Source organism: Artemia franciscana, unplaced genomic scaffold, assembly GCF_032884065.1.
Source record: "Artemia franciscana unplaced genomic scaffold, ASM3288406v1 PGA_scaffold_73, whole genome shotgun sequence".
NCBI classification, from domain to species: Eukaryota; Metazoa; Arthropoda; class Branchiopoda; order Anostraca; family Artemiidae; genus Artemia; species Artemia franciscana.
The window spans coordinates 115,745-131,469 of NW_027062708.1; the positions used below are offsets into that span (position 1 = coordinate 115,745).

General features: G+C 36.2%; 2 protein-coding genes across 5 annotated transcripts in view; one reads left to right on the plus strand and one right to left on the minus strand.

Moving 5' to 3' along the window:
- Positions 1-15,725, plus strand: part of LOC136042157 (uncharacterized) — a 276,004-nt gene that overhangs the window by 61,952 nt on the left and 198,327 nt on the right. The window contains exon 2 of one of the 2 annotated variants that reach the window (XM_065727077.1): positions 11,219-11,340. The exons of the other annotated variant lie outside the window; for it this stretch is intronic. The gene's annotated coding sequence lies outside the window, so the exon portion shown is untranslated. The remainder of the gene's footprint in view (positions 1-11,218; positions 11,341-15,725) is intronic. 2 annotated transcript variants of the gene reach the window in all.
- LOC136042158 (uncharacterized) overlaps positions 1-15,725 on the minus strand; it is a 72,246-nt gene that overhangs the window by 51,535 nt on the left and 4,986 nt on the right. For all 3 annotated transcript variants that reach the window (XM_065727084.1, XM_065727086.1, XM_065727083.1), the window contains exon 2: positions 2,408-2,558. In XM_065727084.1, coding sequence (XP_065583156.1) covers positions 2,408-2,558 — 151 coding nt within the window. The remainder of the gene's footprint in view (positions 1-2,407; positions 2,559-15,725) is intronic.

Consider the following 15,725-nt stretch of genomic DNA (forward strand, 5'->3'; position numbering starts at 1 on the left):
AGGCAACGAACCGTGGCTGGAAGCTTGCACTAATTGTTGTAGGTGCATGTATTTACTAGCATAAAAGGCTCACTTACAGCATTTCGGGCCTTACTGGAGGTATTGTGGGGACATAAGCATATCTCATAAAATTTGAATAAGTCAAAAATGAAGAAGTTGTTAATCTTCTGGGCAATTTTTTTTCTGGGGCAGCACCAGGCAAGTATGCAGGGTTTTTTCATTGGAAGGGGGGATGGATAATATAAACCAAATTTTATTTTATAATTTGAATGAGAAGTTCCCAGAAATTCAGAAAATTTAAGATTTCGGATGGCCCAACGTCGAACCCCCTCCCTGTGCAATTGTCTCAGAGCAGGGATATTCTAAAAGTTAATTTACTCATATAATATTATAATAACACCAAAGAAACAAAAATGTGCATGATTTAAAATCACAAACAGTATCAAGTGATCAAATATAATATCAAAACTGAACAAACAAAATATAATTTTATTTCAAGATACTAATATGCTTTAACTTAAAAAGATCACTCCAACAGTCCCAGTGCATTTAAACACACATGCGAAGTATATAGGAAACAATACCCCAGCACACATTGATGAACCACCATAGTATCACAAAGAATATTTTAGCATGAGTATCTCAGAAATCACTAAGTGGACTCATCAGCTATGTGGCCACATTCACTTAACTCTATCGAGGCTCAAGTCACAAAGCCCTATTAACTCCAAAATCCAACTTTGTATCAGTAGACCACTATTACTACTTAGATTTTCCGACTATTTACCTACCCAAATTGCCTCCAGTTAACATTAAAAGACATTCTTTTAACTTTATAAACGTCGAAGTCTTAAGAACATAAGTGTTTTGTTTAAAAATTCGACAAAAAAGAAACTGATCTATATTACTAAAAAAAAACTAGTGCAGCCGTTATTTGCAACATGTTTACATAACTTGTTACCTTCCCATAAAATCCAAAGTCTTCCTAAGTTTCTAGTTACTTTTTATTTTGAATTATCATTTTTTTTACTGTCCGCCGAAAAAAAATGTGCTGCATGCATCCCTGGTCTCGGCTGATACCCCAGTATCATAAATTAAGAAAAAAAATAATATTTTCTCTCAGTAAATTTTTCCATTTTTATTTTATCTTAAAGAAATATTTTCCTTTTCTTCTGAGAACATCAATTCTCTGGCTTTTCTTGATAAAGGAAGCCATTTTTAAATAGCCTCAGGAAAGACAAATGAGGTTCTATTCTTCCCTGTCGTACCTCTAACAATGACGGACAAAGGAAAAGGATTCCGAAAGGTCACATACTCAACTGATTTTAACATTTTTGATTTTACGCTATTTTTTGCCTAGTTAATAAAAGTGGGCCTATAAAATATAGCCTATTAAGTCTGCTAATCTCGACAAGGAATTTCAGATAAAATCAGCTAACCTGGACAGGAACTTTAAAACCGATTGAGAAAACGAAACGCTATTTGAGTTCCATCAAAAAGCAAAACAACAACAACATAGAAACGCCTTCATCATATTTTTTCCACATATGCGTGCCGCTCGTTAGCATTTATCCCACTTGAACAAATACACTATAAATGTATTTTCCCCAATTGTTGTGAAGTAACTGGCCTACCCAATGCAACCGCCCTGATTACAGCACTTAAAACTAGCTTAATTACAAAGGAATAGATACAACAAAATACAGAACCGAAAACAGGGCGAAGAATGCCGATGAAAGAGGAACACTGGGAAACCGGGTGCCATTTCATCCCCCTCAAGTTATAAAGACCTCTATTACTTCCCGTAGTGTTCCTATATTTCTAATATAGTTTGCCTAATTTGTTTGTGGATGGGGTGACTTTTGCCCCCGCACAAAAAAAAAATCTTACGTCTACATCTGGGTGAAGACAGATCTTAACTACTACAAGAAGTTGACCTGCAAATTAAAGCAATTCCATTTTCAACTTTAAATAAAGAAATAAAAGTTAACTGATTACAACCTATAGGGGGAAAACTCCATAATTTGTGATTATATTAAATGTGTTTATGTTGTGACTGGTACACATAATTGCCATGTCTGAAGCTTTGACATGTCTGAAGTAATCGTAAAAAAACAGTTTGCTAAGCTGTTCTCAAAGGGAGGATCAATAGGATAATGTAAATCAGGAGGTTAGAAGCAGACTGTTTAGAATATCATGTACAATCTTTCGGCGCAACAGCGACTACACAAGCCAAGCACCTGCATGAAGAATCTTGCCAATTTTATCTGCTTACATAGTTAATTTGAATATCAAACATCTGTTAAAAACAATTCCATCCTTGGGAGAGACAATGACACCAACAAACACGATCTCAACGCTTTTATCTTCATGACGAGCTTTTAATTCAATAAAATTGTAACTCTACCTTTGGGTCTCTGTTCAGGAAAACATATTCTGAATAATCCCTTTGTCCTTGTAAAGGCGAGAATGTTATTATCAGCTTCTAGCTTTTCGAGTTCAGGGTCAAGTGTTTCTCCTCGTTGCGTAGCTCGATTCCTCATTTGAGTTAGATTTAGCTGGAAAAAAAAAAACGTTAGTTTACTCTTATTTTAGTTTGTTAAAACTTTTAAAAACTTGAAATTAGTTTTTGTGTTATTTTTTTTAAGTGGAGAAAACTGACTAATTAATCCTTTTTTTTAGCTAATGGCGTCAAAACATTAGATTGACACTGAACTTCGTTGTTTCGTAAGGACCGAGGTCTTAAAAATTTTCATTCCTGGTAGTAGGGAATCAAAATATAGTTGTTTTTTTTCTTTTTCATTGCATTTTGAGATAAAGCTTTTGGTCATTGGCAAATCTTTTAAGATCGAGCCAAATCTTGCAAAGAGACTCTATTTATCCTTGACTCACGTCAAGGATATCTAACTTGTAAAATCCCATATCATAAAGGATAAATGAAAACAAACACTGAATCTACTATATATATAGTTGATAGTCTGTAAGAAAATAAATTATGGGTAACCTGTTTGTCGATATATACTACTCCATTAAATACGTAGAACCAAAAATCAAGAAAGGCCAGCTGAGTGGGTTAATACCCCCATTAAGCCCGATGAGCCATCTAGCCCTGGTCTTGAACAAGATTTGATTATTTTTTGAAAGTAATCCTTTTTGTGCATATATTTAAAGTATTGCTTTGGCACACCCCTCCTGTTCACCTTCTCCGGGTTTCTCCAGCTGGCTCGAATCTGGCGAAGCTTACAGACATATCTACTATATTAGTTATGCTAGTACAAATTTGCTATGCATAATTGGTAAAGTAAGTAAGAAAAAAACATTAATGGGAAACCTATTTATTTGTATATATCACTCCATTAAATATATTAAACCAAATATCAAGGAAGGCCGACTGAAGGGTTAAGGATTATACTCCCATGGTTTTGACCCCGAAGCTATTAATTTTTTGAAAGCGTTCCTTTTTTGGTAAAATTTGGTTTTGTGCAAAATAATTGATATTAGACTATTTTAGACTACTTTATTTGTGAATATATTTCTAAAAATTGTGCTCCTTGACCATTCATCTAGGGCCAGACGAAAAGCAGGGTTTCACCGAATGGAGAGAGAAAAGAACACATGGAAGAGTTTGAAGGAAATCAGAGAGCTTCATGGGAGGGGTTAAAGAGTGAAGCTTGGACGGATCGGGGAGAAACCTGCGCAGCTGCATCGGCCTCAATGGGCTTGGTGCTGTAATACATTGTTAGTAGTGGCCTAGCAGTAGTAGTTGGATAAGGAATTCGACTGGAGGGGGGGGTGTTGATCTTTTCTTTCCGTCAATAATGTTCCCAATTTTACAGCTTTAGCAAGTTTATCAAACTTTGCTTAATGGCGGGGAAACGAGTTAAAATAAATAGGTGCAGTTTTGTTGGGCTTGGGCAAAGGAAACTCTGAATTCATTTAGGGGGAGAGTAGTTTTTCACCGATCCTGACAAAAGAGTAGACACCACTATATTTTTTCTTTTTGTGCCTATTGTCCCACTTGCTGTTTGACCAGTTATATTAGTAATAACAGTAATTTTAAAAAGAAAGTTTTGTTGGGGGTAAAAAAGTAATGAATACGGCACTGGACGGTGCTAATCCCTGTTTCATGACCTTCGGCCAGGAAACACAATTGGGTGTTGAGGGCCAGCCATCCTATGCTTTCGCACACTCTTCCGTTTTACCTTCCCCAGAGTTCTTCAGGTACCCATGCCGAGCTGCCCTCCTCCCCCCTGCTCCAGACCAAATAACCAGCGACACCAAGACTCGAACCTCAGTCTTCACGCACAAAAGATTTCAAGTTGAGCGTGACAACCTCTCGGCTAAGACGGAGTTTTTGTTGAGGCAACTTGGAATTCTATTGGGGGGGGGGGGGTCGGGACTAAAAAAAAATCCTGAAAATCGTATAGCCTATCCTCAACATGATTTTTTTTGTTTTTTTTTTCCTACCATCTGACATGCTCACTGGCTAGTTTATTAATTTTTTTTTTTTTTTTAAGACTAATCCACACTATTTCAGTGTGTAACGATTTCGACAAAATCAAAAGAGAAAGTGGGGGCGGTACATCCTTCTTCTTTCTTTTTATCAAAGGAAATATATAAAATCAACAAACATAAATATTAGTGACCTAAATATCAGAGACCAAACATTATCCTAAAAATGGAATCAGTAGTCTTAAGATTTTACCGGTTTAGTTCAGCATTTCCAACAGCTAACAGAGAATACTAAGCACAAATACATTTGAGGATCTTGTGGAAAGTTCACTTTGATTCTTTAAGAAGTAGTAACAAGTTTTAAACTGGATTTAAATAAATGATATTAAAAAGAAATATATTATAGCCTATAAGCTATCACGCATCAAAAAAAAGCAAAACCACGACATGGCAAGAATGATTTGTCTAATGATTGATAAATCAGATATTCATAAATCAGAGTCAATTTAGTAAGCTTTAACATTTACGAATGAAGAATTCGTCGTGATTCATGAGTTATACTACGCTTTTTATGCTACGCTACATGTGTATTTTCACACTATCAAGGGTAATTCTACACAAGAGATTCTTCTGAGAAGGAAACACTATTATTACTAAAGAATAGTACCATTCCATTCCCAATTCAACTCAATTTGCAAATATAATCTTCCCAACGTAACAATTGAGCCTCGTACCCCCTCCAGATGGGGCAAAATGTCGCCCAAGGTTCAAAAAAGTTCAAAAGATAAAATCATAATTCCAAGTTTCAATCTTTACACTAAGTAGACAATTTCTATTAGACATATTTTAATGGTTACTACCATTACAGCAGGAGTCCCCTAAAAACGATTAACAGAATCCTCATTTGCATTCTATGAAGTAAGACTGTAAGTTTCCTTCATAGGGTTTGCGGTTCTAATGGCATTCTTTGTGTTTCGATCTGACACCAATTTTAGGGGGGTTTGGGGCTGTTTTTTGTTACTATGGGACGTGTTTGTCCCTTATTACGTTCCAGCTAAAGCAGATTTAAATATTATTTAAACGCTAACTTAAGAAGAAAAAAAAGAGAAAAATGAGCAACAAATTACTTTAAAAACATTTTTATATGCAGACCATCGTTCCGCAAAGCGAAATCACCTATCTCCTAATTCTCTGCCTTTAGCCGGGAGTGCTATACGTGGTTGAAGGCAAATAATCCAACGCTTCATGTGCTTACCGCCAGATTTCTCCACACACCCATTAGGAGTTGGGTCAATTCTGGTTGAGTTTACAGTTATATCGCTGACGAACTTCCCAAAAATATAATTAGCGACACCAGGACTCGAACAGGATTGCAAGTCCAGATTGTCGAACCCTAGCCCGGGATAGTAAAAAATACAATAAGAAAATAAACAGGTTCTGAATACATACTGGATATATCTACTAAAAGGTAAGTAAAAATAAAATAAAATACAAACCCTTAAAAAAAATAATAAATTAAAAAAAGGTAAACAAGTGACACTGACCCATTCGAACCTTTTCATGCAAATAACTTCAAAGAAGATGACACGTTTCAGAAGATTAAATTCCGACCTTACGGCCGGAATAACAGCAGTCAGGTGAAAGCATGTCCAGGCAAGTGATACATGGTAGCAGCAAACTTGATCCGGTTTCAATTTTGCTTTTCACGAAACGACTAATAAAATACCTCGTCAATGCTTCTCAAGATAGGCGAATGATTTTGGCAAGAATACCTGGTCGACGAGAGTTAATTTGGTAGCGCTTTAATAAAAGCGACTCCAAAACTAAGCGTATACAAAATATGTTTTCATCGTTGGTAGGCATTGGCGAAGTCAAAACAAATATCATTTACAGCCTCGACAGTCAAGCAAACCGGAATTCATTTTAGTAGGAACATACAGTTTTGGGAAGGGGCTAGATTCCTATGCAATAAAAAATAGACAAGTTCTACGAAATTTTCCGGAAATAGTGAAAATCTACAAGTTTCAGAGGGGAGGTACACCCAGCTTGCGTTCCTGAGACAGAACATTCATAAATGAAAAAATAATAAAAACCAAGCAATTAAACAAATCCAAACCAGCGTCAATGGTAATTTTCACTGTTTAGAGAAAGGGACACACTATTGTCCAAAACCGCCCCCCCCACCGAAGATTCCGAAGAAAATTGTTCATAAAAGATACATAACATTGCATTTTTTGCAATGATACATAGCCTTTTTTGACCGATTTACACAAACTTTGTACCTCTATCGCCCTAGTGTTAACTCCTAAACATTTCTCATTGTAATCGCTCCCTGAATTTTGGCCTTAAGTCCGAGCCTTTGGTAAGCAAAAAATCAAATACGGGATAATCTCTCACAAATCCTCTCTCATCCATCAATTGTGATAATATAAAAAGCATTGTGTGAAATGTATCGGACAACTTTGATATACGTTTCATCCCCCGCAAGGATAGCATATTCAGTCGATTGATTCGATTCAAATACTTCAGGTTTTTCCTAATATATTTTAAATTTTGTCGTTTTTTAAATGTGTAATTCGTTCTCTTATCTTGCTCATAGAAATAGTTTTGAATTGGAGCTTTTGATGGCAAAATAGTTCCTGTCGTGTGTTAGATGCTTAAAAATAGTTTTCCTTGGACACAAAAAAGCTTCTTAAGAACGATAAAAAAATTAAACATATTACACCACTTTTTAGGATTCTGTAAAACTAATGTTGATTAACCGTATTATCAACCGACAATGACAATATCTATAAAAAAAAGAATCCAGATGCTTATCAGTGTTGCCAGATGCCTGTAATAAATGAGTGCAGCCATAAAAGCAAAACTGTGCCGAATCTACGATTTTTCGAGCAAAAACGGTCCCAAGTTGCAATTTAAACAAAATGCTTGAAAATTTATGGTGCTACTTCAAAAAGTAAAAAAGAAATCAAATTTATTCCCATGCCAGTCCACTCTATGCCATGTCCTCGGGGTTTTCATTTTCGCCAAGATTTTTATTACTATTTTCATTATTCATTTTCGCCTCTTCAATCTGAGAATTTCATCTTAAAGCATAGATTATAAGCATAAAGATGGGCCATTTTATAACTTTAGTAAACATAATAACATGACGCAATGTGTAGTGGACGAAATACCTTATGCTGCAGCGAACTATATCATTGTATAAGGACAGAGAAACTGATAACTTACTAGTAAACAACCTTGCGACTCAAAAGCATTTAGTTCTTTTTCTGGCTTAAAGTATTATACAGAAGAGCCAATCAGGTTTAGCCTTCAATTTAATGGCTCAAAATTTGACATAATATTTATTTTATTTTCTTTATTTCCCTCAAAAAATGAGGAGTACGCTACAATAAAAAAAATAGTAACACTTACAATCAAAACCTATCAAATATTGATCCAACACTTAAAAAAAAAAAGATACAAAAACACTTGCTAAACAGATTAGCCTATAAATCATGAAGAGCCAGAACTGTTACTAATAAACGGAAATAAATTGTGGCCTAAAAGGTTAATTTTCGCCTTATCTTCAAATGTTTTATATTTTTCTTTATACAGACTACAGGATCCTTCACATTAAGCTTTAAAACAATCTCCGTGTTATTAAAAGAAAGGGGGAAACCAAGTAAAAATTTACAAAATTTAAAATAAGAAACTTTAATGGGCGAAAGATCAGAAGGTCTGAAATTTCGGAAGAGGAGGGACGGGAACAATACGTGAGGCAGAGCAACAGCGCTATACATACGACCAAGGACGTCCCGACGGTAAAGACCCCGAGAACGAATTAAAAGACCAAATGCCTTGCGTAGTTTCATCTGAACATGCTGAACCAGGAGTGGTTTGCAGTGTTGCCAACGCTTCGGAACAAAAGGTACCGCAAAACGCCCTAAAATTGTACCACTGATCAAGAAATTGTACCATATCTATTTTTTTGCGTGTTGTAATTTTTTTTTTGCTACGCAAAAGACGTGGACGATCGGAAAATTACATTGCAATAAAGAGAACAAAGTATCAGATATCTTCTTTCAAAGATGTTTGGAAGACCTCCTTTCCCCTACAGAGACCATCTTGGTGTCACTCCTTTAAATAGCTGCTCGCCTATTTTGTACTTACCGTACAGATCGCTTTGCTGCTTCACGCTATATTATGACCGCAATAGGCCAACAACAGGCACGTAAATAAATGTGTAAAGGAAAACTTAGAACTCTAGAAGAGAAAACAAATAAAAACTACAATTCCCTCCTCTTGCTTCGTCCTGACGTCCAGTAAAATCTTAGTGTACCATATTGTACCACATTTTGTAAAATGTACCAGAAAATTTGTGATTGTACCAGAATGTACCTTTAGAGGTGAAATGTACCAAAATGGTACAATTGTACCGCTGTTGGCAACCCTGGTGGTTTGAAATCTCTTTTCGAAGCAGCATAAGGTAATCCCAAATAAGTGACTATTGGCGACGACTGAAATATAACACCATTGCCGCAATCGAGAGTCGCCCTGACATTATCCTCTAAACAATTTACAACAAAAACTTGACATTTTTCAAAACTGATAGAAAGGCCAAAACCTTTTAAACAATTAATTAAAATATTAAAATTAGAAACAAGACTAGACTTGGACTGGCTTGGAAGGATAATGTCATCAGCATATGCAATGTAAGACAGATTTCGAGATAATGAAACAAAAGAGCAGGAAAGAGAATTAAGGGCAGTAGTTAAACAAGAATTGAATATATAAGGAGAAATAATTCCTCCTTGTCTAATTCTTCTACCCACTTGAATTAATTTGGACTGAGATGAAGACGAACTCGGACAGATATGGATCTTTAAACCAGAATACCAAGAGCGAAGGACTCGTATGACAGCTAGGGGCAATCCAGCATGGATTAAAGTGAGCAGAGCGGATGCATGAGAAATGTTATCAAAGGCCCCTTTGATATCAATCAAGAGGGCGTATAGCGGTTGACCAGAGATTCTCGCTTCTTCAATAACTTTGCTGAAAGATGCATGGGCGTGGTCACATCCCAACCTCTCTTGAAACCAACTTGATTAGAACCAGTGTCAAGAATTTCAAGAAGATCCTTCAAACACAACTCAAGCACTTTCCCAATCATAGAACCCCTAGTAATTGGCCTCCAGGAACTATAAGATGACAAGTCTTTTTTCCCGCTCTTAGGAATAGGCGTAACTATGCCAATATAGAATGACGATGGTACTAAACCAGTAGTAAGTAAAAGGTTGAAAAATGCCAGTAGAGTAATAAGAAAAGAAGAAGGAGCAAGTTTGAGGTGATTAGCAAATAAGCCATCATGATCCTTAGCCGACTGCGCCTTTAACGTTTTGATTGCTCCACGTAACATAGCCTCAGAAATCCTGTAATCAGTTGAAAAATTCTTCAACCTTTTATCTAATTGCAACACGACACATATAACGTTATCAATATCATATTATACTGATTATTAATATGTCAAACGCTATGAACGTACATCAAAGAGAAATTGAAGGAATAAAATGATGAACTTTCGAAAATACGTAACAAAAATAGACCAATGGTGTTAAAGTCGGCTTTTTAACAGGAAATCGAAGAAAAATTAAGTTCTTTTATCTCATTTGAATAAGTGTTTTCAAGTTTGTGTGTTATTTAACCCAATCGTTATTAAGGATGGGCTTCTTATTAGAAAAAAAAACATAGATAGACACACGATTCCATAACTGCCTTAGGGACACGGTGAAGATACTACTCGATTCCCTTTTTTAATCTCTCTCCCAGAGTACTAATAAATTTACTAACAAATTCACCCACCCCCCTCTGATGGTCCCAAGGAATGTATAAAAAACTAAGAGAAAACACGGTATAAGACTAGAATTGGGGCTATTGAGAAGGACATATGTTAAGAGAACCGAGAAGAAAACAATTCTTACTTCCTAATATACAGAAAAATTGTAGTTAACACATTTTGTAGGTTATGTGTTTATTTTTTAGTTAAAATAAATAATTTTTTGGGTAATTGTAGTTATGTAGGTAACATATCCCCCCTTAATAAGCAAATATATAGCCTAAATTATATATTTCTCGTATGCTCCGTTTTTATTGATTAGATTATCTGTTTCCGTTCATTATTATGCACCTTTTGAAACTATTGGAAATAATATTTTGGTAAGTCACGTCATCGGTTACGAACGGAGATAAATTACAACCTGAGAAAATAACCTGTTTAATATAGGAGCTAGGCTGTAAAACAACCTGTTACACTAGAATGATGCAATGGAGAAATACATAACGAGGGCCATATATAGGACCATCAGGAGAGTAGGGCTGTATTTGCAAACGAATTGATTAGTATATTTGGAAATAGCATAGATAAGGAATCAAGTAGTGTGTTCACTATGTCCCTATGCCAATTATGGATCTCATATTAAAAAAAAAAAATAGAAACTACACATCTTTATATTCATTAATTTGTGATCCAACTCAATCCAAGGTTGTTTAAAAATAGGTGCAAACATTGAGACTTGTATCTATCAACTCATTCTACATATTGGCCGCTTAAATGCTGTATAGGTTATTTTTTCAAGGTTTTCGATTGGACTTAAGATATTTGGAAATTGATCCTGTAATATCAATTGGTGATACCCAAGAAATTGTCAAACACAAGCTTTTAATCTGACAATTTTTGATATTACCCCGTATGACTTTTGCTTTATTGATTTGATTTTTAATATAGGCTCATCATATCCCGGCACGTCCTGCTTAATAGGCTTTTGATATTCAGCAATGACGGGCTGTGAAAAAAGAAGAGTTTTAAGTTTTGGATTGGAGCCTTCTTTTTATGGACTGTAGATCTTGGTAAGGAAATTCTTTGAACTGAAGCAGGATTCCAACCCACTCCTACATTTTTTTCTGAACTTTAGGCTCTCTAACAGACACATACATAGGTTTTCCTCAGGGGGGGTGGATTAAAAAAAAACATTTTCTATGATTTTATTAAGGGCCCAGAAATTCTAGAAAATTTTAGGTTATGGGGGCCCAGGCCTCGAGGCCCCCTGCGTAGGTCCCTCGGCCCTATGACCCATTTTCACAGAATCTTTGAAAGGATGAAATTTAAATCACCTTTCTACACAAAAATCTGGGCTGTAGACCCACTCCTGAAAGTTCTATTCGTCTAGGAAAAATGTCTCATACTCATGAAAACTCAGTGCCGTAGAGGAGACAAAGGGAAGGGTCGCTACATGAACTCTCTTTCCCAGTCCTGAATTGAACTGCAGATTCTTTTCTGAGGGTTTCACTCATCTAGCTCAAGTTCGTTCCAAGATAGAAGAAAACCTTAAAACTAGTTTTATTCCCACTGAAATTGTATATTAAAAAATGCAACGGCAATTTTTTTATAACGATTCCAAAGGCAGGAATTTCATATTTGTAAATAGTAATGAATGAGAATCAAATGGTTTATTTTTTTTCTCTTCTGTGGCATAAATGTCTACCCTACATCCCTCGAGAATGTTGTTTAAGGTTACCCATTTATAGGAGTACACGTATTATGTCGTAAATTTCCCAACAGATTTTACAATTTTCGTCCCTTTTGACAAATTACCCCAAGGTGATCAAATGACCCTATCCTTTTGTATTGCCCATATAATTCACCTGCTTTTGCATTTCTTCTAAGTTGATCTTCCAGCTAAATACTCTCCCCCAGCCCGGAAAGAATCATGCGTAAAATCTTGATGCCCTACTCACTTAAATGTGTTTCCGCCTTCCAAACCGGAAACACAAATGAAATATATTACTAGTAAAGTATATCTGTCTACACTGATCCATACCCATTTGGCAGTTGAGAAAGCAAATGATAACACAGCTACTGAAACAACCCTACCAAGCTAGGCCCGTCAGGCCTATAAATCTTGAAAAAAAAAAACTTTTTTGGTAGGCTATTTTCACTGAAATACCTCTTTTTAGAATTTTCTATTGAAACAAAGTCGAGATGAACAATAGAGCTACCTCCACCTTATTCTTTGAAAGTAAATTTTGCCCCTCCCCACCCAAATTTTGGTGAACTCAGGCCTGTCTGAATCTCTCCAGTAATAAACATTAACATAGATCAAACAATTGGTGGCAACGAACTGTAAGTAAGGAGCGACCGGGCTCAATTGTAACCGAAACTCTATAAAAAGGAGTTTTGATACCAATAGATACATTAAAAGAATTGTACTTTTATGCTGACTTCAAACATACAAGTTTCATCAAGTTTAGTTTTACCCATCTAAAGTTGCGAGCCTGGGAATATTTGACTTATTTTCGAAAAAAATAGGATAACCCCCCTAAAAGTCATAAAACCTTAATGAAAAAATCACACCATCAGATCCAGCGTATCAGAGAACCCTACTATAGAGGCTTCAAGCTCCTATTTGCAAAAATGTGGAATTTTGTATTTTTTTTTTTTTTGCCAGAAGAAAGATCACGGATGCGTGTTTATTTGTTGTTGTTTTTTCATCCCAGGGGTGATCACACCAACCCAGTGGTCCTAGAATATTGCACGAGGGCTCATTCGAACGGAAATCAAAAGTTCTACTACCCTTTTCAAAAGACCAAAAAAATTGGAGGGGAACTAAGCCCCCTCCGACGCTCATTTTTTCACCAAAGTAACCCGATCAAAATTTTGAGATAGCCGTTTTGTTCAACATAGTTGAAAAAATTAATGGATATGAGGATGACTTAATCTACCACAGCCCCCGGGGAAAGGGATGTAAGTTGTGAACTTTGCCCATTGTTTACATACTTTACTGGTTATTGGAAAGTATACAAACGTTTTCAGGGGGGGATTTCTTCTGGTGTGGGGGTGAGGGGAAGAAGGTTACACGGGAGGATCTTTCCAGGGAGGAATTTTTTGTGGGGGAAGGGAATTTTCCATGAATAGGGGGTCGGATTTTCCATTATTATTTAAAAAACGATCAGAAATCAAATAAAGAAACAAGTTTTTCAACTGAAAGTAAGAAGCAATGTCAAAGCTTCAAACGAGCAGAAATTATTACGTATATAAGGGGGTTCGCCCCCTCGTCAATGCCTCATTCTTTACGCTAAAGCTTTTTTTTAGTACTATCAGAAGAGCTATTTATTCTAATTAAACCCTTTGTGATTCAGGGGTCATTCTTAAAGAAGTGGAACAAATTTCGAACTTCAGCGTAAAGAGTGAGGTATTGATGAGGGGGGCGAACCCCCTTATATACGTAATAATTTCTGTTCGTTTTAAGTCTTAATGTTGCTTCTTACTTTCAGTTGAAAAAACTTGTTTTTTTATTTAATATTCCCAAGAACTAAATGCCGCTTATGTTCCAGATTCACTGTTCCTCAGTATTTATTTATTTTATTCGCCCCTTATGAATTTACTTTGAAGGCTTCAATATATTTCAAAATGGGGAGGCATCCCTAAAATATATTACTTGCAGTGCATTTCTCTCCACAGAGATTTTACCCAATTGTCAATTTTTAGAAAATAATTGATAATAAAGCCACTAGAACAATATTAACTTTAGTGGGCTTCCTTTGGATAGAGCATATTACCTGTAATACATTCATGCCTACAAAGGATCTGGACCCAGTTGTCAGTTGAGAAAGCATTTGATTTGCAGCCGATATTTGCTATGGATAGAGTATACGAATCTTCTAGTAGGCTCTTCTTTTTTCTTATCTCTTTTGCTCCCCTCCCTAAACTTTGAAGCGACTTTTTTTTATAGGCTTATCATATGCAGCGCAATAGCGCTGCCCTAGCAAAAAACGATTTTGGCACAATGTATTACTTATTTATTTGTTTTTTTTTGTCTTACACCAGGGCGCTACGTATCAAAGGAGTTGTCATTGAAACTTCAAAAAGGGCTCATTCGATTAGAAATTGAAACAGCTAGTGCCTTTTGTAATAGTCGAAAATGATTGGAGGACAACTCCAACGCCCACTCTTTCCCCAAACACGTCCAATCAAAATCTTCAGATAACCAGTATGTTCAACGTAGTTAAAAGGTCCGGAAATTATGTATTTGAGGATGATAAATCCCCCCAGCCCTCAGGCTGGGTGTGTGTGTGAAAGCATTGTTGAAAAAACTTCAAAAAGGATTCATTCAATTGGAAATTGAAACGGCTAGTGTCCATTTTAATAGTCGAAGGTAATGGGAGGGCAACTAACCCCTATCACACGCCCACCCTTTCCCCAAGCATATCTAATCAAAATTTTGAGATAGCCATTTTGTTCAACGTAGTTGAAAGGTCCGGATATTATGTTTTTCAGGATGAAAATTCCCACAGCCCTCTGGCCGAAGGTTGTAAGTTATGACCTGAGGGCATATAAGGTTTTTTATAGAAAACGTTGTCGTCGAAACTTCAAAAAGAGCTCATTCGATTGGAAATTGAGAAGGCTAGTGCCTCCTTTGCTAGTCAAAAGTAATCAGAAGGCGAATCCCCCCCCCCAAACCCATAACTTCTGCAAACACTTCCAATCAAAATTTTTATGTAGCCATTTTGTTCAACGTAAATGAAAGGTCTGGATATTATGTTTTTCAGGATGAAAATTCCCACAGCCCTCTGGCCGAAGGTTGTAAGTTATGACCTGAGGGCATATAAGGTTTTTATAGAAAACGTTGTCGTCGAAACTTCAAAAAGAGCTCATTCGATTGAAAATTGAGAAGGCTAGTGCCTCCTTTGCTAGTCAAAAGTAATCAGAAGGCGAATCCCCCCCCAAACCCATAACTTCTGCAAACACTTCCAATCAAAATTTTTATGTAGCCATTTTGTTCAACGTAGATGAAAGGTCTGGATATTATGTTTTTCAGGATGAAAATTCCCACAGCCCTCTGGCTGAAGGTTGTAAGTTATGACCTGAGGGCATATAAGGTTTTTATAGAAAACGTTGTCGTCGAAACTTCAAAAAGAGCTCATTCGATTGGAAATTGAGAAGGCTAGTGCCCCCTTTGATAGTCAAAAGTAATCAGAAGGCGAATCCCCCCCCCAAAAAAAAACCATAACTTCTGCAAATACTTCCAATCAAAATTTTTATATAGCCATTTTGTTCAACGTAGATGAAAAAGTCTGGAAATTATGTCTTTGAAGATGACGACCCCCACCCCCCACAGCCCTCAGGACAAGTGGTTGTAAGTTATGCCCTTGGTGCCTAGAAGGAAAAATATAAAACATTTGAAGAAAACATATAAAGAAAAAATATAAAAAATTTGAAGACAAGGCGAAAATTA